Genomic DNA, 26,399 nt, shown 5'->3' with positions numbered 1-26,399 from the left:
TTATTAGTGCTTAAGATGCCACAGAATTCCTTGTATTTTTCTTGGTTTATTTAGAAATTCTGTAAATATATTAAATTGATAATTAAGTGGCAATCACTGGTGCATACCTGAAACCTCTTTATATTTTCTAGGTTCCTCTGGAAAAGAAAAAACGGTACATAACCATTAGGAAAGAAGCCAGACAAACAATGAGTGGGGATTCAGGTATTTGCTATGACTACAAAGAAGACGAATGATGATGGCTTAAGTTATTTTGTGCTGTGCATGAATATACGTGTACTAATATAAATATACTTTGAAAACAGAAATAAACAAAAACCACAATCTAGAGAGCCAGTATAGTGTAGTGGTTAAGGTGTTGGATTGGGCGTTGGAGACACCTGTGTTCTAGTCCTTGGTTTCTAGTCCCTTTCAATCCTAATTGGCATCAGGTCTGCAAGAAGCCAGCTGAAAACCAGCTGCCTCATTAAATCTTGCCATGACACCTTTTGTGTGTAACTATGGTGAGCACAGTGAAAAATAAGTGGTCTCTGCAACTGAGCAGGACAAATTCTAGGAATAACAATCTGTACTACGTCTCTTGGTGTTTTCAGTATTAACGTTCACTAAAGATTTTTTTTAATTAAGGGATAAATGCAATGTAATGATGAAATCAGAAAATTCAGAGAAGAAATTTGAAAGAAGAAAATTTATTTAGCATTATTTATTGGAAACATACAAAGAAGTTTGATTAACTGATTTGGTAATTTTTATTGGGAAGTTTCTTACTTATTTAAGCCAAACTATTTCCTTTCTAGCTGAACCACGCTATTTAGCGTCTGCATCATATATGGTAGATAGCAGTTTAAGTGAAGAAATGAGCCAATTTGATTTCTCAACTGGAATACAGAGTTTTTCACGCAGCTCTGAAGATCCTACCAGTTCTGGTTCTCACATCAGGAAAAAGGTGATTTAATTTATACATGTGTAAGTGTGTTTTTTAGCCCAGACAATTCCTTTAGTTGTTTATAGAAAATTGTCAGATTTTCTAAAGGCTAAAAACCATACTTTAATAAGGATGTAATAACTGCTGTCTAATAGCAATATAGTTTTCCCATAAAATACTATCTCCTTTTGGACAAGGTTTAAATCCATAAATAGTCAGACATATTATCCTTACAAATATTTCTGTGCTTCCTTAAATCTGAATGACAGATTTCAACTGCAAGAAACAGGAATGTTTCAACATTAGTACCTCAGCACCAGAATAAATAGGGATGCTTAATATTAGGTTATCTAATTAAGCTTGATTATAATAATAAATTCTTTGAGTACATTGTGAGAGGAAAGACAGGGGTAAAAGATGGGCTTGATCAAAATTTTCCACTTCAGGCAAATTTGACAGTTTGTTATTTATTATTTTTTATTGTTTTACTGCACATTGTACAAAAATGTTTTCAACACTCCAGTTACAATGCTCCCTATATAAAAGCCTTTATAGTTTTTTTACTATATTAATCAAACTTCAGAAGGCTAGCTTAAGTTTCTTTTTCACATCAAATGATAGAGCCCATGGAATGTGCAGATCATAGAGATTGAAAAGAATATTCTAATTGGTATTTTCCTCCCACCCCCCAAAAAAACCTAAAAGTAAATAATAAATTAGGTATGTAATAAATAGCCAAGCAGCTTTTGTTTTGTTAAACCATTATGGTTTTTTGGAGAAGTCCAGGTAGAGGGAATGTGGGAAGCCTATTAGTTACATTATTGCAATAAATCCATCTTTTCCGAAGTTTTGTTGCATTGTTCTTATTCATTTGTATTCATTTTCGGGTTTGGGATTTTTAGGGGAGACTTGATTAAAGTGAGAGATCATCACACGGAATATTAATCAAATACCCAGCTCATATTTCATTTAAATCAAATTCCTTGCTAACATATTCTTTTAAAAAAATAGAGCTACAAGAATATTGTATGAGCAACTTTGAGAAATACAAGCTTTGCCTGATAAACCATCTTGAAATAACAGGATATAATATATGCATTCTTTCTGGGTAGTGTTATAGCAAAAATCTGAACAAAAAAGAGAGAAGGACATAATTGAAATTAATTATTATTCTAAAAGGAAATTACAGATACTGTGGTTCCAGGTGATATGATGGAGTTAGAAATGGATGAGCTCAATCAGCACGAGTGCATGACTTCTATGACAACCCTACTCAAACATATGCATAGAAATAATATCACGCCAGTAGTAGAAAAAGTAAGTATCCCATTGTAGCTTTCTGGAGTTGACAAATACTGTTTTAATTAAACTAATTTGTAATAAGTATACTTTCATATTTATAAATCTGTAATTTTTTGGGATATTCAGGATACAAATTCACCAGAACTTCCTCCGTGGATGAAGTTTTTGCACAACAAACTGGGAAATTCTACTGTACCTCTAAATATTCGTCTCTTTGTAGCAAAACTCATTGTGAACACAGAGGAAGTAAGTTCTTTTTTATGATAGAGAAAAGTATTGTAGTATATAGCTGGTATACTTCCATTTCTTTGGGTTATTAGAGAAACTAATACTGAGATTAAAGTAATCTCCAAACTTTACAGGTGGTCCTTGCTTAATAACCACAATTGCGACCAGCAAGTCCATTGTTATGCACCATAGTCACTAAGCAAAGCATCATATTACAATGTCATTTTCACTTCCAGCATCAAGAGGGTCACTGTGGTCATTCAGCAAGATATCACATGGCCTCAACTTGCAATTTCACTTTTACATTCTCCAATAATTCTACTTGGTAGAAGCTGGTTGTAAAGCTTGCAAATGCAATACGTGATTATGGACTGCTTCAATGGTTGTAAATATGTATTAGTTGTGGAGCGCCCAAATGGCGATCCTATGACTGGGATGCTGTGATGGCCTTGACATCCTGAGATGTGAGGATTGGTCACAAAGCTGATTTTTTCCAGCTGTCATAACTGAACAGTCTTTAAACAAGATAGTATATAAAGGCTACTTGTAATAATTGTTCTGGTGGTTTTATTAAATAGAGGCAGTTGAACATTCTTTTTATAACAAGCTTTTCAAGTGTTACCAAAAATTTAAAAAGCTTCTTGTTCAAATATAGGCATAACGATATCAAATAAAGTTTGTCTTTGATCTTGTGAGGTTTTTTTTTGCAACTTGTTGAAATATATTAATTTTCTAAGCAAGTATAGATTCCTAGCTAGTTTCTTAAGTAATTAGTGCAGCTAGTATCTCCCATGTGGAGTGGATTCATGAATGATTCATATGAGCAAAGTATGGGCAGACAATATTGTTAGTACCATGCATATATTTTGACTGTAAACAGACAAGGATGCAAAATAACAAAGCAAAAACTGCTTCTGATTCACAAGTTTTATCAAGTCTCTGGAACTAGCCTGGAGTAAGGGATGGTAATTCCTTGGCAAAATAGTATCTCTTCTAGATAGAAAGCCACTGTCCATACAATTTGGTAGGTAGCTTTATGAGCAGCATTAGAATTTACAGTTTGGTTAGCTGTTCATGAAATAAAAGAGTACAAGGACATTCTTATGATCTTAATGGGCATCCCAGTAGGCCAATGTTATCTCCCCTGTGATGATTAATTTATCCCTGTCCCTCTACCCAGATATTTGAACTCATGAAAGGTTGTGCTAGAAGGACGGTAGTTTTAAAAGCAGTAAAACCTGATGATTCAGGAGACATTCTATAAACCAGAATTTTGTATTTTATATTTTGTACTATTGTGGGCGGTAGTTGACTGATATGTACTAAATAGAGGGGTTTGATTGAGGTAGCTCTTACGTTAATTATAAATGTAAATCAGAGGTTGAAATACCTAATGTATTACGTAATTTATCTGCTTAGATATTGTTGTGTAATGAAATATGCTTGCATTGTTGAGTATTTGCATTTTAAATAATAACTTAATTTGGTTAGTTGTAAATAACAAAGTTAATGAGGAACAAATTTTACAGTGGCAATCTTGGATTTTTCTTCTCCAGGTTTTCCAGCCCTATGCAAAGTGGTGGCTTGGTCCTTTACTGCAGCTGGTCGTTTCTGGAGATAATGGAGGAGAAGGGATACATTACATGGTGGTGGAGATAGTGGTCACTCTGCTTTCATGGACTAATGTGGCAACTCCTAAAGTAAGAAATGTATTTGGTTATAATAAGGCAGCCATATGTACATATAGCCCTCCCCTCTCCCTCTCTCTCCTCTCCCCTCCCCTCCCCCTCTTTAGTACATATATTCTTGATAGGACAGTGGTGAAAAGAATTTTGTATTGTTGAAAAATAAGACTTTTCTGTCTTTTCTGAATATTTCTTAGTCCTAAACAGGGAGAATTTGGCAAGCCTGAATATAATGTGTTTAAATTAAGGTACCGTGTTTTTTGTCATTTCATGAGTAAAGAGGAATATTTGCAATATGCTTTTTCTAATTCTTTCATATCAGGGCAACATAAAGGATGAAGTCTTGGCAAATAGGTTGTTGGAGTTCCTGATGAAAAATGTGTTTCATCAGAAAAGAGCAGTATTTAGACATAATCTGGAAATAATCAAGACGGTAATAGAGTGCTGGAAGGATTGTCTGAGCATACCTTATAGGTAAATGATGGCAATAAAATATGGTTGTGTATGCAATTCTCCAAGAGCTATAGCAAAGATGGGGTGACTTTCTGCACGCTACTGAAGTACAATAGCAGCCCCACTAGGCATTGGTCATACAAGAGATGCTGTAATTGAAACTCAGTAGTAGTTGGCCTGCTGGTTTATACCAAATCCTATTGTCAAATCTGCTTTTTAAATAAACTAGGACTAATCTTTATTTATTTGGTAATTTGAGACAATATCTGAAAATTAAACTTGGGTGATGATTTCCTCTAGAAATATTAAAATAATGGAGTCAGTACCATTAGAAGATTAAATGAGGAATGACTGGGGAAATAAATTTATGGAAAAAGGCTTCTACAGTGGTATTCCAAAAATGCAAAGTTCATGCCATGAGTGACTTGAACTGAAATTCAGTTAACTTTTTACATCTTATGTCTCTGTCTCCCGCCCCATGACTGGCCCAAAATCATCCAGTCAGCTTCCATGGCTTAAGGTGGATTTGATACTGAGTCTCCAAAGCCCTAAACCAAGGCTTCAGTTTCATCTGGGATACTGGCTTTTTTATTAGATGCCTAAATCAGAAAATATTTTAATAAGGATTATGTTTTTTGCATCACACTAAATTATTTGTTTATGGTGACTAAGCTTGATAAGTAATCCCAGGTATTGTTCATGATTTGTGGCTTATTATGTTATAGTAATTTGTCCAATTTGTTAACAATCTCTATTTAGGTAAACTTTATGACTTATTGTGATGAGTGATTCCACTTATTAAGTGACCAATATTTTGCTGTCTATTCTTTCTCAGTACAAAACACTAACCTGATAGTTTTGATTGATACCAATAGTTACTTGTTATTTTCAGTTTCTTCATTTGTGTCTTTGCTTGCTGCAGGATAATATTTCAACTATTTTCTGGTGATCCTAATACAAAAGACAATTCAGTAGGGATTCAATTATTAGGAATTGTTCTTGCTAATAATTTACCTCCATATGATCCAAAGTGTGAAATAGATAGTATAAGGTAAGAATTACAACTTTCTAATATTCCTGCTGAGGTACACTGATCGTAAAACTTTTCGCTAAGAAGAAGGTTAGGAAAATAGGAGATGTGCTTCAGGTGCATAGATTGTAAAACAAATGATGACATATACACTGCTCAAAAAAATAAAGGGAACTTCTCAGTTCCTATGCTTTCTGGCTGATGGTTTGGTCACTTTTAAATGAGTGTATCAGCAGTTCCTGCAAGACAAAGGCATTGATGTTATGGACTGGCCCGCCAGTTCCCCAGACCTAAATCCAATTAAGCACATCTGGGACATCATGTCTTGCTCCATCCACCAATGCCACGTTGCACCACAGACTGTCCAGGAGTTGGGGGATGCTTTATCCAGGTGTGGGAGGAGATCCCTCAGGAGACATCTGCCACCTCATCAGGAGAATGCCCAGGCATTGTAGGGAGATCATACAGGCAAGTGGAGGCCACACAAACTACTGAGCCTCATTTTGAGTTGTTTTAAGGACATTACATCAAAGTTGGATCAGCCTGTAGTGTTTTTTTCCACTTTAATTTTGAGTGTAACTCCAAATCCAGACTTCCATGGTTTGCTAATTTTGATTTCCATTGATAATTTTTGTGTGATTTTGTTGTCAGCACATTCAACTATGTAATGAACAAAGTATTTAATAATATTTCATTCATTCAAATCTAGGATGTCTTATTTTTGTGTTCCCTTTATTTTTTTGAGTGGTGTATTTTACCAGCTACTAGCAATTGTTTTCCTGAAGAATTTGATTGATTTTTTGTAATATTTCATATTTATAGACGTGTTTCAGAAATATTATGCTTGGACATGTTTCAAACATGGGAAAGAGGTCAATGGGATGTTGGGATGATTTTCAATGAATGCAAATTAACCATCTTAAATTTAGAAAATTTATAATAGAATTGGGAAATGTAAAAGAGAGAGATATATAGCTCTGGAGCTCTTCAAACTTTATCTGAACATTTCAAGATGTAGTTGAAAGTTAAGTTTACACTTAAATTACATGTGTGCACTAAACATTTGGTAAATCATCCTGTTGCAATTAAATGTAAAATGAGTGAGAAAAACATATATTTTAATATATGTCGGGGGAATAAATATGCATTTGTGAGAACTAAATGATATTTCTCATTTATGTTAGATATTTCCAAGCTTTGTCTAACAACATCGCTCTGATAAGATACAAGGAAGTATATGTGGCTGCTGCTGAAGTATTGGGACTCATTCTTCAGTACATTGCTGAGAAAGAAAATGTGAGGATAACATGCTTTTTATGTTTTATTATGCTATAATTAAAAAGTTAGCTTTTTAAATCAATTTAGTTTTTAATCTAGTACCTAAAATACTTTGACTTTAATGCTAGTACCTAAAATGCTTTGGTTAGTATACAGGTAGTCCTCAGCTTATCACCACAATTGAGCCCAAAATTTCTGTTACTAAGTTACACAGTTGTTGATGAGTTTTGCCTAGTTTTACAATCTTTTATTATTAGATGAATCACTGCAATTGTTAGTAACAAGTTTGTAAAGTGAAATCTGGCTATCCCATAGTAGCTTTTATGAAATGTTCCTAAAAGAAGAACTGAGGAGGTAAATTTCAATTAGCAGCAGTAGTTTTAATTATTACCAAAATATGTGGCCAATATGTTAAATTTTTAACATTCACATATATTCATTTTTTCAGACATTTGAAGGTCCAATTTATGACATGGTCATAAAACAATTAAAGCTGCATCAGAATACCAGAGATGACAAATTTATTGTATGCCTGAATCAAATCACAAAGAACTTCCCTCCTCTTGCTGATAGGTATATTAGAATTATGAATGGTATTGTACTGTTGGGATTATGAGTTTAATAGCTTTGTATAACTTCCTGTACTTTTGGTTTTTTGTTCATGGGAAGATTTATGAGTTTTGTCTTCTTTCTGCTACCAAAACTTCATGGAGTAATGAAAACTCACTGCTTGGAAGTAGTCATGTGCCGTGCTCAAGAAATACCTGATATGTACTTAGAGTTGAAGAGTAAGGAATTCATCCAAGTCATGTGCCACAGGTGAGGGATAGCATGGTTTGTAATTATTTCTTGGTAGAATAGTCCATATTAAAATGTAACTCTGTGGCTTGTATCTGTATGATTTATATTGACTGTTTCCTAGTATGATTTGATTGTTGATTGTGCCCTATGACTATCATTAAGTGTTGTATGTTATGATTCTTGATTCTTAATGAATGTATCTTTTCTTTATGTATACTGAGAGTATTTACACCAAGACAAATTTCTTGTGTGTCCAATCACACTTGGCCAATAAAGTATTCTATTCTATTCTATTCTATTCTATTCTATTCTATTCTATTCTATTCTATTCTATTCTAAATGTTTTTCAACAAACTCCACTTAAGAAAATGGGAATAGCTCAGGGTGTGGGTGTTGTTGTTTTTGACATTTTGCCTATAATAGATGTTGGAATTATGTCCTTTGTCAGTTTCAATAGACCATTTGATACAATTCCCTATGATGAGTAATGAAGACAATAAAGGTGTTTGATTCATTTTCCCCTTAGAGACGATGAAAGGCAAAGGATATGCTTAAATATTGTGTACAAGATGTTACCTAAGCTGAAACCAGCTGAAGTATTAGAGCTACTTCCTTCAGTAACGGGATTTATTTCTCATCCTTCACCATTATGTCGGGGCCAAATGTATGATGTGCTCATGTGGATCTACGATAACTACAGGTAAACACTCAAGCATTGATATTATTGTAAATAAACAATCTGAAGCTATTTTAAGTTTTCCAGGATGCTAGAACTCTCTCTCTCTCTCTCTGGTCTGCAACATAATTTAATTTAATATATTTGTATGTGCTATCTAACAAAATACCTAGGCTGTAAAATAGGCATTGATTAGAATTCTTTCTTCCAGAAAAAGAAAAACTAGAGTTGATCAGGCTCTTTTTTCCTTATTTTTATTTCCTCCTACCAAAGAAAATTGTCTCCTTCCTCCTCCCATTTTCATCTAACTGTCTTACAGTTGGGAAAGCCGCAGAGCAAAATGCCTCGATATCTCATTTCTACATGGTTGAATATCTATCAGTTATTTTTGCCCAGATCAGCAAGGAAAAAAAGTGTTGGAAACTGCATTGGGAAGGCCTGGGTCATACTCATTCTGCAGATCTCTCACTTCTGCCGAAATGCAAATTTGCAGCTAAAGTGGGAGAAAGCTGGAAAATGCAGTTAGATATCTCAGATGTACTTTGCATTAGACAGCTGCCTCTTTCATTCTCTTTTTTCACTTCTATAGAAAATTCAAAATAATGGGTATATGTCATGTACATTCAGGCTTTGACATTTAACATTATAAGGATGTCATCATCATCACATATACACTTGTGTAATAGCCATGTGCAAAACCTACCCTTTAGGAAGAAACATCCTGGAGAATGTGAATGAATTCATGCATATGCTTAACTGCCGCTTGCCAAATTTCTGTGATCTTGGGTTTTTCAGTACTTTCATGGAAGGAGGAGGAATGGCTTAAGTAGAAAAACTTCTCATAAAATCTACAACATCAGAAAAATGATAGGAGTATCGTCAGAAATAAGGAGTCTGAGAATTGAATAGAAAGGCCACTCAACAAATATTGGTAGAAACAGGCAAGGTATTTAATTGCAAAAAACAGAGAACAATAGCTGGAGGAGATAACGAAGGGTTGAAGTAAAGAATATGGAGTACAGCTGAAAAAAACTGGTGAGAACCTCAAAACATATAATCTCTATTAGAGATTATGTTGCGGAGTGAAGGAATGTGAGACAGAGACATTAAACAGGCAAAGGTTTTAAAACCAGATGAGGAACAAGATAAAGGGGCACGTGAAATAATTTGGTGTTCATCTTGAGATGAATATTCTTTTGGGAACAAAAAGCATTTCCTTTTCTTTGTTTAGCTTTAGTTTGTAAGCCCTTCTAGACCAACAGAGATAGCTGAAGCTATTATTTAACAACCTTATCTAAATATAAAGTAAACCCACAAAGTGCTTTTTCCTGTTTCTTAATTATTTATTATTATTCTAAGGGTCACATGTAATATATTTTATCTGGTGAAAACCATCATCAATATTCTGGTGTGAGTGACTGACGTTTAGTAGAGCGTGCCTTTTCTTTCTATCAGTGATTCAGAAAGTCAAGCAGATGAGGAATCTTCACAGCTGCTGAAAGTGGCAAAAGAAAGTTTACTTCAAGGACTGATTGATGAAAATTCTGGACTACAGTAAGTAATGTAAATTTTATTCTGAAATCAGAATTCTCTCTTTAAAAATTGAATTGTATCTATTGCAAAAGTGTAATACATTTGTATTACTGTAATACATTTGTATTAAAAGTGTAATACATCTGTAATACATTTAATTTTTAAATGGAATTGAAATATATATCTTGTTTATTCAAAATGATATAGAATTGCAATCTGAATGTCTTAATAAATTCTAAACCATTTAAAAAAAATAAAGATTAGATTTAAGCAAAATTTTATGTCTTTAATTTGGGAATAATATAGAGGTAATCTTCACCTACCATTCATAAGGACATGTCATCTTTGTTCATATATTTACATAGCTATGGATTATTTGAAGTTGACGTTTGCATATTTATTTTCTTTTACAGATTAATTGTTAGGAATTTTTGGAGTGATGAAACTAGACTACCAACCAATACTCTTGATCGCATGTTGTCTTTACTAAGGGGTTTGTACTCTGACAAAATTGAAACTCAGTATTTGAGTTTAGCTACAAATTTTCTCCTTGAAATGACCAGCAAAAGCCCAGATTATTCCAGAAAAATGTTTGAATATCCACTTTCAGAATGTAAATTTCAGGTGAATGTATATTATTTTGCAATGTTTTAAGAGATTATTGGAGTATTTTTTAAAAACTAAAATGCTTTATATCAGAAGTAGATAATTTTAAAAAATATTTCATCATATAGTAATAGTAAATTTTATGTTGATTCTTTGTTTTAATAGGCAAAGATATTAATTTTGATGATTATATTTTAAAAAATGCAACTGCATTTCTGTTTTTACCTTGATAATAAATAAAAATAGAATATGGTGAATTATGTTATTCATTATTCCATATAAGTGTCATGCATCTTGAAAAAGTATAAATCTTCCTTAATTTCCCTATGAAATATTTACAAAGGCTGCATGTATTAATAAGGTGCTGCCTACAATTTGTTGTGATTATTTTTTATGTGGAAAATAGGAATAATGTTTTCCTATTTTTACAAATATGTGAGCCAGTAATTTGAGAATAAATGGGCAAAACATATTTTGTTTTGACTATTTAACTATAATACAGATTTTATATACCGTATACAGTATATATAGTTTACAAACTATGCTTTATAATTTCTTTTAACTATAATGTTTATAAAATACTTTTAATTTATAACTAAATTAACCGCCAGACATCAGGCTAAAAAGTAAAAGAGTTTTAGTGCTACCTTAACATGACGGCTGTCTGGGTATCTTTGGGCCAGTCTCTCTCTTTGCCCAATTCATCTTTCAAGATGGTTGTTATGAGGCAAATAGGAGTCATGTTAGTTGCCTTGAGTTACTTATCAAAATAATAATGGTGGGAAATAAATAAAAATAGATAGACACTATCATTTTAAAAAACTGAAAATCTTAAAATCATCTTTAGGAATGAATCTCTTTTAAGTAAAAGTCAAATGGGTAAGTTGCAAACTTATTATCTGTTTTTCCCCCAGATACTGATCTTTGATATATTTAAAAATAAACTGAAAATATACAGTATAATCATTAGAAAAATAATACAGCTTAAGCATGTGAAAATTTTAGTAATCTCTCTGATTTTAATAGGATTCTGCAGAATATATTTGCATAGGATTATAATGTTGGTGTTGATATCAGAATGATGATATCAAGATGGCTTCAAGTATTTCATATATTTGTTCTCCAGGATTTTGTAATTGATTCCAATTGGCGGTATCGAAGCACTATTCTTACACCGATGTTTGTGGAGACTCGGGCTTCCCAAAGTGCCATTACACAGGAAGGATATTTGGGTGGCCAGCTAAGAGCTACTCAGCAACAATTTGAATTTACTCCCACCCAGAATATCAGTAAGTATCTTACACCTTTACTGTAAAGCATTAGCATCTCATAATGAAATTGTTGAACCAGAAAGGACATATGATTATGATTATGTTTTTGCTGCACTAAAGAATAATTCAGTGCAGAATTATATGTTTCTGGATATATGTTTCTTTCATATACGTCTTTGCACTTCAAATATTACACTTGCATTTCAGTTTTTCTATCAAAAACTGATACTTTGTTGTCATTCTTTAGTGTGTAATAGGACAATGTAAAGGAAAATATTTGCTGGAAAGAAGCAACTTGCTTTTACATACCTTGAACTGAGCTCTTATGCTCTTTTTACAGGTGGAAGAAGCTCTTTCAACTGGCTAATAGGAAATAGTGTTGACACCTTTACAAACTCTACAGTTCCTTCCTCTTCTGAGTCAGTTTCCATGTTGCTCATTAAAAAAAGAACAGACAGATCTTACAAAACTGCATTCAAGCCATTAAGTCCTAATTTTGGGAAAAAACGACAAGGTTTGCCAGGAGATGAAGTAGACAATAAAAGTAAAGGTATTTGTTGCTGTTACCCTAGTTCTTTTTGTCCTTTCAATGTGGTTCTCAAATTGGGTCCCCCCTGTGGCAAAACCAGGGTTTATTTGGATAGCAGTAGCATAATTTGTTTTAGGTTTATACTGGGAATAAACATCTTCTAGGCCACCACAAATACTAAATCTTCAAATTCTAATACTGAGGTTTGTATTTTTATTAACATTACTATGTCTTCTATCTGTTCTTTGTAAATCAACAATACAAATCATAATTTTGCCTGAATTTGCATGCTCCTTTTCCAAACATCAGCACTTTAAATTCTATTTTGTAGAATGCACAAAAAACCCCATTGAGTACATACTGATATGAAGGATACTAGTGAAATGACATTTAGTGTAATACATGGTTTGAAGAGATTTTAGTAGACATGTCTTCATAAAGATCTATGCCCTGAATCCAATTATTTATGCCATGAAATTGCTGGCAGCTATGTTGCTATCTATAGTTGTTTGCTTCCAATAGCCAAACTTCTTTCAGAGATATAAATACATGGGGGAAATTTCATCAAAACAGATTTCTTCTTTGGAAATCTGAATGGGTTTCTAAAATTATGTAAAAAAATGGCTGAGAAATAATCGAGTTTTAACTTTAAATGTGGAAACAGGTGCATCCATTATAGAATTTTTTTAGCAAGATATCTTTAAAAGTTTGCAGAACAAATATTTTCAGCCATTTATCATTTCCTCTCTTCTTCTCTCCCTTATTAGAAATGGGAGAGAGGAGTATGCTTCCAAACAGGAATATTTATGAAATCAGCATACTGTTACTAAGTAGTTCCTAATCAGAAGCACTGCTCGCTTATATGAACACCTTCATGGACTCAATTGAGATTAGTGGATAAGCGACAATAGCTATTATAGCCTTGCAGGAACTATTGCATGGGACTGTAACAGTGGGAAGGAAATGGTAATTTAAGCAATTCATTATCAAATTATGTTTTTTTTTAAAGGAATCACAAAATAAAACCTGACTTAAAGCAGGACAATAAGATTGTTCTTAAAGGTATTCCAATTCTGTCCCTGGCCTATTATAAATCTTAAGTCATACAATTTGAGAAATTCTCAGTTCCAGGATTTGGCTAACGATTGAATATGTAATTTCTTAAATAGTTTTACTGTGTAGATTTAAAAGAGTTTATTTCTACATGCATTAGATACAGATGAACACACAGAAATTCTTAGACTACGGAGACGCTTCTTAAAAGATAAAGAAAAGCTCAGTTTGATTTATGCAAGAAAGGGTGTTGCTGAACAGAAACAAGAAAAGGTTAGTTTTCCATGTATAATTTTCCAAATATGTCTGACTGGTACATGGAATTGATGGGTTGATAGTAGATTATAAAAGGTTAAGTTTTAATTATAATACAATTGTTCTTTAGAATGGTTTAAGATATGTGGACTACAATTCCTAAAACTCCCTAGCCAACATGCTGGTTGGGAAATTCTGAGAGTTGAAGTCCACACATCTTAAAGTTGTCAGGTTTGAAAAACACTGAACTAGAAGATTTCATGAAGAGCAAGCAGGTCTGATGTATTCCTTATGGATTTACTGACAACAGTAGGGATGAACAATTTCAAGAGACTGAAATTCTCTTCAATCTCATTCTCAAAGGAATCCAGTCCAGGTCAGTGGAGGAGCCATTAAATGTGTACTGTATCTAGCAGTTCCAGAAGTATTTTAATTAAGCTACCTTTTCCTGGCTTGGTTTAAAGGGTGTGCCTCTTCCCTTTATAAAGTTAGAAGATGACTATGGAAATTTATGAGTGTCTAGTTTCCTCTTTCTGATCTGGAAATAAACATTTTAATTGAGAGGAAAACATCTATTATTTAGTAATAAAACCAAACTAATGCAAGTGTGAATGATTAATGTTACTTTGAAAGCGGCAAGTCCAATCAGATCACATCTTTATTATGGTTATAGACTAGCATTAGCTGTGCCACACAGTGGTTAGAGTGCAGTACTGCAAGCTACTTCTGCTGACTGCAAGCTGCCCTGCAATTTGGCAGTTTGAATCTCACCAGGGTCAAGGTTGACTCAGCCTTCCATCTTCCCGAGGTTGGTAAAATGAGGACCTAGATTGTTGGGGGCAAATATGCTGATTCTGTAAACCGCTTAGAGAGAGCGGTAAAAGCACTGTGAAGCAGTATATAAGTCTTAAGTGCTATTGCTATTAGGTGGGTAGGTACAGTCATTTAAAAAAGTATAGAGTAAAAATAATCTTTAAAGTATGAAAAGATAAAGAATAAAAACAAAGTATATATAAAAAAGTGGCATCTAAAAGAAACATTAGATTGGTTGTAAGAAAGAATAAAAGGTCAGCATGTGGAAGACTCTATCAAGTTGCCCAGAACTCTAAAATAGCAAGCTAGGCGCTCCTTAAATTTAGCTTATAACACAGGTCATCCTCTCTTGAATTTTGAGTGCTGCTGCTTGAAAATCATCACTTATAGTTAATGGGACAAAGCCAAGGGGCAGAAAAAAGATAAGTCAGTAGTTGAGTATGTAGCCTCCACTTTTCTGCAGCTCACCTTTAGTCAGAGGACAGCATTACAGAGACCGTTAGGAATTTGAAGGGCTGGTCTTATGGGAGGTGCAATTTTTTGCTACTTGTGACAAAATGATAACTTGTTGCAGGAAATAAAAACCCAGCTGAAGATAAAGCATGATGCTCAGATCACTTTGTACAGGAAATACAGACAAGGGGATCTCCCTGACATCCAGATTGAATATAGCAGTCTTATTACTCCCCTGCAGGCTGTGGCACAGGTAGGCTATTTTATCAAGGGTTTTTAATAACTCTGAGCTAAACAATTTTAGTAAATGCAATTTAAGAACAATATGCTAAAAGTTTAAATTGGATAATGGATATCATTTAATATGAAGAGTTTAATTCCAGGTTTTTTTTAGCTGATTGCATCTAGAAAAATAAAGGGTTGTTTTCTCACCATAAATCAAATGACCCTGAAATAAGCCTGAAAATGGGGCATTTCAAATTTAAAATATGGTATAACATATGAGGCCTTTTCAACTGCTCAGTGTTACTTAACACAACCAGAAGTGTGTTCTTCTTACATGCTTCAGAGGCTGGACTGTTCAAATAATTTCATGCTTGTTTAAGCGTGGAGGATCCTTACAGTTCCAGTCTTGCCAACTTCCAGAAACCAGGCATTCAGAGTTCCTGCCCTGTGACAGTTTTGTCAAGCTTACCCAAACACTGTTTTTTATGATGGTTTATTTGATCTTGCCCAAAACAACTTCCGTCTTACATGTCCCCTTTGCCCCAAATACAATGGCCACAAAGACAAGAATAGCGGAAATAGTGGAAAGGCCTGAAGTCCTAACTCTTTTAAATCATCCTCATCATAGGATTCATGGATTCTGAAGATGGTTAAACCTCTCAGGTCTTTCGCAGAGAGGTAGAAAATGATGCTCTTGTTTGCTCTGTTAAGCAGTTCTGTGGGAGTCATTTTTTCACCCATGGAGATTGGCCTATTAACATAAAAAACAGCGAATACATATTTATTTAGATGACTTAATTCATTTGGTTCTTTCACTTTCAGATTTTTCACAGGCAATCATAATCTCTAGTTTAGACTGCAGAAACAATATGTTTTGTGTAACTTGTAATACATTCTTATTCAATTGTGTTTCACAAGTTTCATTGCAATTTGCTTCAGTGTTTGTCACCTTTTAAAACATGCCTTTTATAAGAACTCACAAATTGTTTATGGTGGTTCCATAAAACCTATTAGTTATTGTCTAATATTTCCTACAAAATTTTAAAATGTGTAATTTAGGTTATAATATGGAAATTCATCCAATTTGAAACAGTACATTACCTACGCTAGTAGCATATTCTTTACATTGTGATAATACTTTTGCAGAATATTGTAACCAGTCATATCATTTATATGTCTGCAATTTACAGAAAGATCCCACACTGGCTAAACAACTCTTCAGCAGCTTGTTTAGTGGAATTCTGGAACAAATGAAAAAATCCAAGCCTCTGGCTGAAAGAAATAATATCATCCAGCAACTGTTACATGACTTCAATCACTTTTTAACCACAAGTGTGTTGTATTTCCCACCATTCATAGCTTGCATCCTGGTATGACATTCAACATTATATTTGTTAATTTAATTCTTTTTTATACTTATGGGTAGAAGACAGCTAAAAATGAAGGTGGCACATTCTACCAGCAATAGAGCCTGCCCAGCATTCTTTCCAGCTCTCTCATTCTCTCCCTGAAGAAACAGGCACCACTATGGCATTATTAACTTAGTAGATGCATTCTAGCCATTGTAAATGTCATGTCATTCTTCAGGGAAGTGGAAGAAAACTAGGGAAGCCCAAAACAGAAGTAAAAGACTTTAGTTCTCTTTCTAAAAACTTCAGTATTTAATAATGATGACTAACTCAATATTACTCTGTTCTCAGAATGCAATCAATTTCATTAATTGTTTTTTTGTTAATACTAGGAGATGACTTACCTGCACGAAGAGCTGCTAGACCTCAATTGTTACAGTGTAAGTACTAGCTGTTTAGCAAGTTTACAGCAACCAATGGGCATCCTTCTTCTTGAACAAGCTTTGGTTCACCTTTTTCCTGTGGAGCAGCAGCCTCCCTCCAAAAGAATGCGTGGAAAGACAGAACTTTCACCTGATGTGACCAGGTGGATTGAACTTGCTAGGTAAAGTTTCCTTTCTTGAGAAAGAAAATGTTTGTAGATTTTTCTCTTAAGTGGGGCATACGTTTAGGATTGGGTAAAAATTAATATTGAAACGAATGAAATTAATATAATGGTGATAACTTTGGCTATATATTGTCAGAATTTGGACTGCCTTTCACTGTTGAATTTACAATTTCTGTCTCTTTGATTTTAATTAAATGATAAAGAATCTCTATACAGTTAGCCATTTATAAAACATACCTTGAGTTATCCAGTATTGAGTAAGAAGTGGCACTGTATTAGAAGCCTTACTGCAAAAAACAGACTTTGAAATACAGTACAAAAATGCTAAACTTTTTACTAACTACTACAAAGAAAAAAATTAAAGATATGGAGAATCTATACTAAAGATGTGACTTTAGAATGTTATTTCATGGAACTCAAGGTCAGAAATTCATGGGCATCAAATACAATAGGCAAAGACAGTGCAACCATGGCTGTATCCAACTTGTGATTGGCTCAAAAGGATTCAGTGGTCCTTAGTATGAAACTTTATTTGGACATACCAAGCAACACAGTTATTCAGTTTGGAGAACCTACCTAGTTGCAAATTATTAAAACATCTTCTGCCCAGGGTACCTAGCTTTAGTTAAAAGTTTAGCAACTTTTGGGCTTGACTAAAACTGAGATTAAAGGAAAAGATAAATAGTTTAAATCTCTTGAATGAGGGAAGATCCAAATGAGCCTACTGGCTACTTGAATTAGAATTGATTGACAGAGAGTCACACAATTCATGCATTTAAGAAATGATAATTGTTTAGGAAATAGAAGAAAATTGAAAAAGCATGTATGGTAAGGGTGATTTTAGACTTGATTGTATTTGTAATAAACTGGCTATTATGAAGTTATATAATTGGGTGGAGATTATAAATTGAAGTCAGGCACTGATATGCATATATTTGCAATTTAGTTCAGAACAGCTTTTCCCCTGCTAGCTATCACTTGATCTTGGCAATCATCAAACTTTTATTTTCTCAAACCGAAAAGGATTTGCTAACTAAGGTGACAAACTGATGATGATGGTAGTATGTATTATGTGAGCAGTATGAATACAGAAAATTTTGTATCCTGAGCTATGAAATTTGTCCTTATCTGTGTCTTAGCTTAGCCTCATTGATTTCAGGAATGAATCATTTTAGTAATTTGAAGTTTCCCCTCTCAAATGTGTCTAGGCTTTATCGATCTGTTGGAGATTATGATGTTCTCCGGGGTATTTTTAGTGGAAAGATTGGAACAAATGAAATTACCCACAATGCTTTGTTAGCTGAAGCAAAAAGTGATTATGCTGAAGCAGCTAAGCTATATGATAAGGTACAATTATGTTTACAAAGTACAACATTTTCAAGGACATCTCTGGATTAATTGCTAAACTTCAACTTTCTTTGCTTCGGTAGGCACTCTCTATACAAGACTGGCCTGGTGATGAGCCAACTGAAGCAGAAAAGGATTTCTGGAAAATTGCATCTCTTGAATGCTACAACCATTTGACAGAATGGAAATCTCTGGAATATCGCTTGACTGTGAACATTGATAATGGGCAACCAGCAGATCTAAATAAAATATGGAGCGATCCATTCTACCAGGTTTTCAGAAAAAATATATACAGAGATATACAGATATTTATGAGTCAAACTGGTGGCCCCAGACCAGATGCATCATGCCTAGGCCACGCCCACCCCAGCTCTGTGAATGGGGAAAATGTCGCAGAACGTCATGTGATGGCAATGTGACATAGCTAGTTTGACACCCGTGATCTAAGGGAAAGGGTTTAATTGTGCCATCGACCTTTCCTCTAGGAATTGCTTTGCATAGTACATTAAAATATGTACAATACTGTGGTTTAACCTTTGGGGGGAGGGAGTTCTCAGTTTCAATATTAAACTTATGTGGGAGAATCTGCATTTAAAAATATATAATTTTATAGAGCTTACAATTTAGTATACCAAGCTACTGTATGTTTTTATCACTCAAAAACATAATTTCAATTTTCTTACTATTTTAGGAGGCCTATTTACCCTATGTAATTCGCAGCAAGTTGAAACTTCTTTTCCATGGTGGCAGTGACCAGTCTTTATTGACATTTATTGATGAGGCTATGAAAGCAGAAGAGAAGAAAGCTCTAATAGAAATGTATTATAGCCAGGAGTTGAGTCTTCTCTACATTTTACAGGATGATTTTGACAGAGCCAGATATTATGTCAAAAATGCCATGCAAGTGTTCATGCAGGTAATTCAAAATGAATACAATATCATACTAATTGTGTTAACTACTCTGAAGTATTATGTCTTTCAGAGATTCTGTGTATGGATCTACCATATTCAGCAGTATTAATAATGGAATAAATGGGTTCATAATATTTTTTTGTTAGGATGTTTATATCAGAGAAACCCAAGAAAATCCACTGATTATCAGATAGAAATTCAAAATGAAATGCTTTTTCTCCCACAGAACTACTCCAATATTGATTCACTATTGTTCAATAGCCGTATGATCAAACTGCAGTCAGTTCAGGCTTTAACTGAAATACAAGACTTCATCAATTTTATGAGTAAAGAAAGTAAGTCTCCTCCCCCACCCCACCCCCACCCCCCCAAAAAAGTACGGTGCTGTTGTTATGTAGTAAGTATATTGTTTTAGTAAAATAATAGCTAACATTGTCTTGGATATCACTGGTGGATACCATTTTGAGTTTGGGGGTTTTATGACATTACTGTTTATAATTATTGTTTGAATTAGTTGGTTCAAATTCATCAGAGCATATGAAAATTTGCCTTGTATTTTTAATACAAGGAATATTAAAAAAGAGACAATGAAACTGATGTTTCCTAAACAAATGTATTAGAAATGTATTTGGTTCAAATAACATGTTTCATTTGGCTTCAGCTTAATGTGCCACTGTGGTTTGTAAATTATGTTTTATTGATTAGCCTGATGAACACAGTCATATGCCTACAGATCTGAAAGTCTCTGTGATGGTTTATTTAGTTTAAAATGTGATTCTTCACTTGCTGACAGTTTTAAATATTTTGTTTTTTTTCAATAATTGCCTTTTAGGTAGTTTAACTTTTCAGGCTTCTCTTAAGAGATTGCTCAATATTTGGAGAAGCAGATACCCTGATACCAAAATGGATCCTATGAACATTTGGGATGATATAATTACAAATAGGTAAAGAAACAATCTGATTCCATTATTGGTGTTTACATACATTTATTGTACATTCAAGAATATCCCCAGTAAAATCTCTTTTCCAAGAACACTCTTAGTTTCTTAAGATCTATCCGCTTGGGAGAAAAATGGGGCCACTTAGTAACAACTTGAGGACTTGTGCAGATTTGTGAGACTTCCTAAATAAAAACATCTACCCTTGTAAATTTTAAAATACCTTTTGTTATGAGTTTCAAAAATATGTACCTGTGTATACCTATAAGCCTGTGTATTGATTCCTGCTCTCAACTGCTCAGTTTTACTGCTGAAACTGACTGGCTGGGGAGGGTCGTTAGAGCTCTAATAAAATCATTAGTATTTCATTGTTATACCAATTCCCATTTTATGAGGCAAAACAAAAATATATTTTTAGATAGTTGGATGGGTTCTCAATTTTTTCTTAATTTTTGTGCAGATGCTTTTTCCTTGACAAAATTCAGGAGAAATTTTCTAGCACCCACCTAGATGATAGCATGGAATTAGATGGAGATGCTACTTTCAGCATGGAAATAGACAATGAGAACCAAGATACACATACAATGATTAAAAACTGCAAGTTTGCTATGAAAATGAAGATGATAGAGTGTGCTAGGAAACAGGTATCTATGACTTATCCTTTATGAGAACAGGTGAAGTATAACTAAATAATATAACCTTTCATCAAAATATATTGTGCCAGTTTTGAGAGATTCATATTAATTCCTTTAATATATTATTTAGAATGGCAGTGCTGTGCATGCCTACCATTATGCCAAGATTTGTTTTAGCCACCGTTTATTGAACTGAGACACATTCAGAGGTACTAAATGATTTAAAAATATTTAAAAACACAAGATTACTCAAAAAAACCTTACTAACACTCTGGAATTCCTGTAATAATAATAATAATAATTATTATTATTATTATTATTATTAATAATAATAATAATAATAATAATATAATTTTCATATGTTGAACTCAAAGAGATTTGCCCTTCTTCCATATTTTTATGGTAATCTCTTCATTCTTTTCTTCTGTTGGATTGCAAAGTAGAACAGTTTCTCAGTAGCCTTAAAGCTTCTGAAGGATTTGCATGGAGATTCTAAGACCTGTGAAGATTGGCGAGTGAAATGGAACCACAGCTATTGTTGTTTCAGCCATAGTCGCAGCCGAAGTCAAAGTAATGCTGAACAAATTCTTACAGTACTCAAAACTGTCTTTCTACTGGGTAAGTGCTTTGTGTAGGTTTTCCAACACTACATAAGAACATCGTGATGTTAACTTTAGGAAAAGATTCTTGGTTGTATCTTCTAGGCATGCAGTATTAACTAATTTTATAATTTTTTTGTCAATAGATGAGATTAAACTGAGCAGCGTGAGCAATAATGCTATTACTTTCCGTAACCAAAACCTCCTCTTGGGAACCACTTTTCATATAATGGCCAATGCTCTTTCCAAGGAACGAAGTTGCCTTAACCAAATTGGAGAAGAAAAAGCTAGAAAAGTCTTTATGCTTTCAGAAGAAAGATCTGATAATGTTGAAAAAGTAAGATGCCATTTCCTAAAATATGAATGCCTAATTAGAAAAATTAAGGCAGAATTTGATTTTTTTTTTAACCTGGTCAGAAATGTGTGATATAAAAGCAAAACACTGCAGCAAGTTCAACAGATATTATTGTTCTCATGGACTCTGTGATATTTGAAGGAGAACCAAGCTCTCTTAATAAAGAAGCATGGTGAACTTTATTGAATTTGTCTATTTTTAACTCCTTTTCTTCTCAATGATTTATTTCACATTTATTTATGTGTATATTGATTTAGTAGATTTATGTGGCTGCCCATTTCAAATATATGGTTCTGAGCACCTAACAATATAAAAAATAACAAAAATATGCCCCCTCCCCCCAAAAAACACAGCAGTACGCCCCCCAAATTACAAAAGCAATAATCAGTCACTCAGCAAAACCAAGAAATGGGCTCTGTCATAGATTAGATCATCAAGTTTGAGCACACAGACAAGTTTTCCACTGGGATGAGGCCAGAGGGCAGGCGTCACAATGGAAAAAGCTGTCACCTGAGCTTTGCCAGCTGATGCTCCTTAGCAAGATGGGAATGGAGCATTCCTGCCCGCCCCCTCCGCCCCCCCCAGGTTAGACTGGTTGGGATAGTATAAACCACATTTTCCAGTGGATCCTTGTTGAAGATAAGAGAGAAGAGAAGGGTGTTGACATAGTTTGGGATAGAAGTTTCCTTTAGATCTCAGAGTGCATGGATATGAGAAAGATTTTGGATCTGGAGTAATTAAATATATTCCTGAAGTATAAGCATATCATAAACAATAGTGGCCATAACAAAAGGATTAATTTTAACTCCAGTGATTTCTTGCAGATGTATTTGTACATTCTGATCAGTGATAATATTCCACCTAGATTCTTCGAGTAATATTTTTCTCTTACATGACCACAAGCATTTCTAATACAAATTATTACATCCACCTCCACCCCCTAGCAAGAGCTTATGATTGTGCCTTTCTCCTTTCCATTTCCAAAGAAAAGTCAAAATAGGGCCTGACAAAAAGTCCCTCTACTCAGAAGTTAAGAAATGGAAAAGGTGTGCCATCCTTAAGAGAAGAAGAATGGTTAAATAAATACTCATATTTGAAGTCAATAAATCTATTTCATCGAGTCTTTCTAGCATCTTCCATTGTTTCCATTTTTTAATCTATGAATGTTGGATATTTTCTTCCCACCTGTGTCTCTTAGTTTTATCTCTTAGTGTTGAATGAAAACGATTCCATTACCCACATAAGAAATCACACATAAACATTATGATTTTATATTCTTTTTTTATTGTTTCCTACTGTGGTCACAGGTTTCTCATATTTAATTTCAGGTGATAGCAGGGCTGAACAAGAGAGCTTTTCTGTGCTTTAGTGGAGCTGTGAAAAAAGCTGAAGAAGAGGTACAGTCCATGTCATTTGACCACATAGACATAAGTGGAATTATTGATGCTTATATGACATTGGCTAATTTCTGTGACAGTCATCTCCGCAAAGAAGAACAAAATTCAGCAGGTAAGTTAAAGGATGAGTTCATGCCAGAAATTTTTTTTGACATTGTCTCCTTTAGTTGATCATGTGTAGTTCTAGTGTTTGCAACATAAGGCCAGTCTTATGTTCTAATCTTTATTTTGCTTTGGTAAATACCAGTTCTAACCATTCTAATAATACATTCCTGCTATTTTTTTCCTGCTATCTAAATTTTACTGTTTTGGTGCAGTATAAAAATGTCACTTGATCTGTAATTTTTTTAAAAAACAAGAAAATATATGTTACTTCACCTATACTTACATTTATTAATTTTGAATGCCCCAATAATTCTCTCTCTATATATATGTATGTATGTATGTATGTATGTACATATGTATGTATGGTGTTCAGCTTTGTTCAGGTATTTTCCCACGTCATTATAGTTGTGCTTTTAAAGTTGTCGCAACGTTTCAGCAGAATCTCATCTGCCATCATCAGGCTTCTGTATAGTGTTCGTCTGTGAGGCAGACTTTCACAGCCATTTCTGTTTTAAATTTGGTGCTAGCCTACTGCTGTGCCAGAATGGTTTTTTCTTCATCCTGATTGGTTGGAAGTCTTGGTCTGTGTTTATTGGTCTGGGAGTTTGCTGTGTTCTGCTTGATTGGTGTTTCTAATTATATATGTATGTATATATTATATTATATACTATATGTATGTATGTATGTATGTATGTATATGCATATGCATATACATATACACACACACACATATATATACATATACATATATATATACATATATACATATATACATATATACATACATATACATATATACATACATATACATATACATACACACACACACACACACACACACACACACACAAACACACACACACACACATACATATATATATATATATATATATATATATATATATATATATTAGGCAGGAAAAATGTTCAGAACATGACAACCAAAATGATTGGAAGGTTAAAAATCCTTCCCCTATTGTAAAGAGTACAATATTTGGGATATTGTACTTCAAAGAAAAACAGGTAGAAAGAGATAAAATAGAAGTATTTAAAAATAATGAGAGATGAAAAACATTGTTTACATTAAATCAAGTACCATTATCTATTGAAATTAAAGGGTAATAAATTTAAATAAATAATGCAAGAAGATTTCTGGATAAATGAGAGTACTTAGGCAACAGTATACAGTTAAATGTTGGAATTTATCACCGTTGCATATGATGGTAACTAATTAACTAATTATTTGAAGAGAAACTGGGCAATTTTAAAATGGATTAAGCTAAAGTTATCAGTTTTAATAGCTGTTCATTATCTCCTGAATTTCAGACACATGCCCTGGATTAAAGTTTCTGGTAATTGGCCCCTATATCATCCAAAATGCTGGACTAGGTGCCTTTCACCTAATCCAATATATTTCTTCTTAGTATTTCTACTATTGCAAATGTCATTCCTGTCAGTCTTCAAATCTCACACTATATGTTGTTTTCTTGAGAAAAGTGTGATGATAAGTGAAATGTCAGGTCTACAGAAGATTTGACAAAGTACTTTAGAAAAAAAAATGAATGTATTATTTTGTGTATCCCTAAAACAATTTTGTTAAATAATTTTTAATCAACATTAAAACTTTAATATTCTGTTGACAATCTTATGTTTTGCCAGATGTAAACAATGAGGATTTGCAGATATTTCCAGCAATTGTAGTGGAAAAAGTAATAAAAGCTTTGAAACTAAATTCAAATGAAGCAAGGTTAAAATTCCCCAGACTATTGCAAATTGTAGAGAAGTATCCAGAAAAGATTTTGGGACTCATGGCACAAGAGGTGAGTCTTCCCATCTCTAAAGGAAAATATATTATCTACTTTTGTAAGCCCCTCATAATCACTTGGGTGGGCAGCATGTACATAAATAAATTTTGGGAAATTAAAGCCACTGATGGTTTACTTTGAAGAAAGATTCTCACAGACATCTGTACCCTAACCTCTCACTGGAATCAGTGCCTTGCTTGTGAATATTACTAGCTGTAGCATACTTAGCAGGCTCCGGCATTATCTTATAGGTCATCTTACCTGTCTCAGGAGAGCAACCTACAGATTGATGCTTCACTCATAGGTGGTTCTGCATAAGTGATTTATTCCTTCTGGAGAACTTTGTCATTATGTTCCAGTGACAACTGGAAAAGTGCCCTGCTTTTCTCTGTCATTTTGTCCTGGGTCAAGCTTATATTTACATAATACAATATATGTAAAATATAATAAATGTTTAGAATAGACACTCAAAAGAACAATACGTGCAACTGTCAGCATTGCATACAAGGTTTGTGGTTTGCTTCCATAGCTGCTAAGAATATTGTTACAAATTCTGGGCAAAAAGTAGTTGTTTTTTCTATATCTCAAGTTCATTGGTTCTTGGAAACATGTTACCTATCATGTTCTTGGCTGAATTTAATAAACATTTTATACATTCCACATGCATTTCCATATTCCAGCAGGTAGAGGCATTAATTTTTATTGAGTTCAGGGGAGTCAGGATAGAAACATGCTTTATTTGCTGCAATCTACATTCATGGTTACTGTTTTCACAGATTTCTTCAGTTCCCTGCTGGCAGTTTATTGGTTGGATCAGCCAGTTGATGGCAATGCTGGATAAGAATGAAGCACCTGCTGTTCAGCATACAGTGGAAGAAATTGCTTCTAGTTACCCACAAGCAATAGTGTATCCTTTCATGATCAGCAGTGAAAGCTTTTCTTTCCCTGAAACTGCCATAGGTCATAAAAATAAGGAGTTTGTAAAAAGGTAATATAAAAAATGAAAGAAAACATGTTTTAGAAGAAAAGCAAATTTTATCTTATGGTTAGGAAAAAGTGTAATGTGCACATGAGTTCATAGAATAGAAATAAGAATAGAATAGAAACAGGAATAGAATAGAATAGAATAGAATAGAATAGAATAGAATAGAATAGAATAGAATAGAATAGAATAGAATAGAAGTCTTTATTGGCCAAGTGTGATTTGGACACGCAAGGGATTTGTCTTGGTGCA

The 26,399-nt window shown here is 33.7% G+C and overlaps 1 protein-coding gene across 1 annotated transcript in view; it reads left to right on the top strand.

The window, feature by feature from the left end:
* The window catches only part of PRKDC (protein kinase, DNA-activated, catalytic subunit), a 77,570-nt gene that overhangs the window by 37,048 nt on the left and 14,123 nt on the right, over positions 1-26,399 (top strand). Inside the window, exons 45-74 of the mRNA XM_087931214.1 lie at positions 132-204; positions 798-946; positions 2,105-2,242; positions 2,354-2,473; positions 4,012-4,155; positions 4,463-4,614; positions 5,516-5,644; positions 6,808-6,919; positions 7,350-7,474; positions 7,571-7,720; positions 8,229-8,402; positions 9,834-9,932; positions 10,325-10,535; positions 11,644-11,806; positions 12,129-12,338; positions 13,531-13,643; positions 15,013-15,144; positions 16,307-16,486; positions 16,858-17,069; positions 18,281-18,419; positions 18,503-18,691; positions 19,111-19,335; positions 19,558-19,666; positions 20,164-20,275; positions 20,730-20,913; positions 21,348-21,522; positions 21,650-21,840; positions 23,187-23,367; positions 25,020-25,180; positions 25,942-26,153. Of these exons, the coding sequence (XP_087787340.1) occupies positions 132-204; positions 798-946; positions 2,105-2,242; positions 2,354-2,473; positions 4,012-4,155; positions 4,463-4,614; positions 5,516-5,644; positions 6,808-6,919; positions 7,350-7,474; positions 7,571-7,720; positions 8,229-8,402; positions 9,834-9,932; positions 10,325-10,535; positions 11,644-11,806; positions 12,129-12,338; positions 13,531-13,643; positions 15,013-15,144; positions 16,307-16,486; positions 16,858-17,069; positions 18,281-18,419; positions 18,503-18,691; positions 19,111-19,335; positions 19,558-19,666; positions 20,164-20,275; positions 20,730-20,913; positions 21,348-21,522; positions 21,650-21,840; positions 23,187-23,367; positions 25,020-25,180; positions 25,942-26,153 (4,664 nt within the window). The remainder of the gene's footprint in view (positions 1-131; positions 205-797; positions 947-2,104; positions 2,243-2,353; positions 2,474-4,011; positions 4,156-4,462; positions 4,615-5,515; positions 5,645-6,807; positions 6,920-7,349; positions 7,475-7,570; positions 7,721-8,228; positions 8,403-9,833; positions 9,933-10,324; positions 10,536-11,643; positions 11,807-12,128; positions 12,339-13,530; positions 13,644-15,012; positions 15,145-16,306; positions 16,487-16,857; positions 17,070-18,280; positions 18,420-18,502; positions 18,692-19,110; positions 19,336-19,557; positions 19,667-20,163; positions 20,276-20,729; positions 20,914-21,347; positions 21,523-21,649; positions 21,841-23,186; positions 23,368-25,019; positions 25,181-25,941; positions 26,154-26,399) is intronic.

Source organism: Pseudonaja textilis, chromosome 3 (genome assembly GCF_049901715.1).
Source record: "Pseudonaja textilis isolate UNSWEBS1 chromosome 3, rPseTex1.2, whole genome shotgun sequence".
Lineage (NCBI taxonomy): Eukaryota > Metazoa > Chordata > Lepidosauria > Squamata > Elapidae > Pseudonaja > Pseudonaja textilis.
The sequence above is the reverse complement of the archived record's forward strand: the minus strand, read 5'-3'. Positions and strand labels throughout refer to the sequence as shown.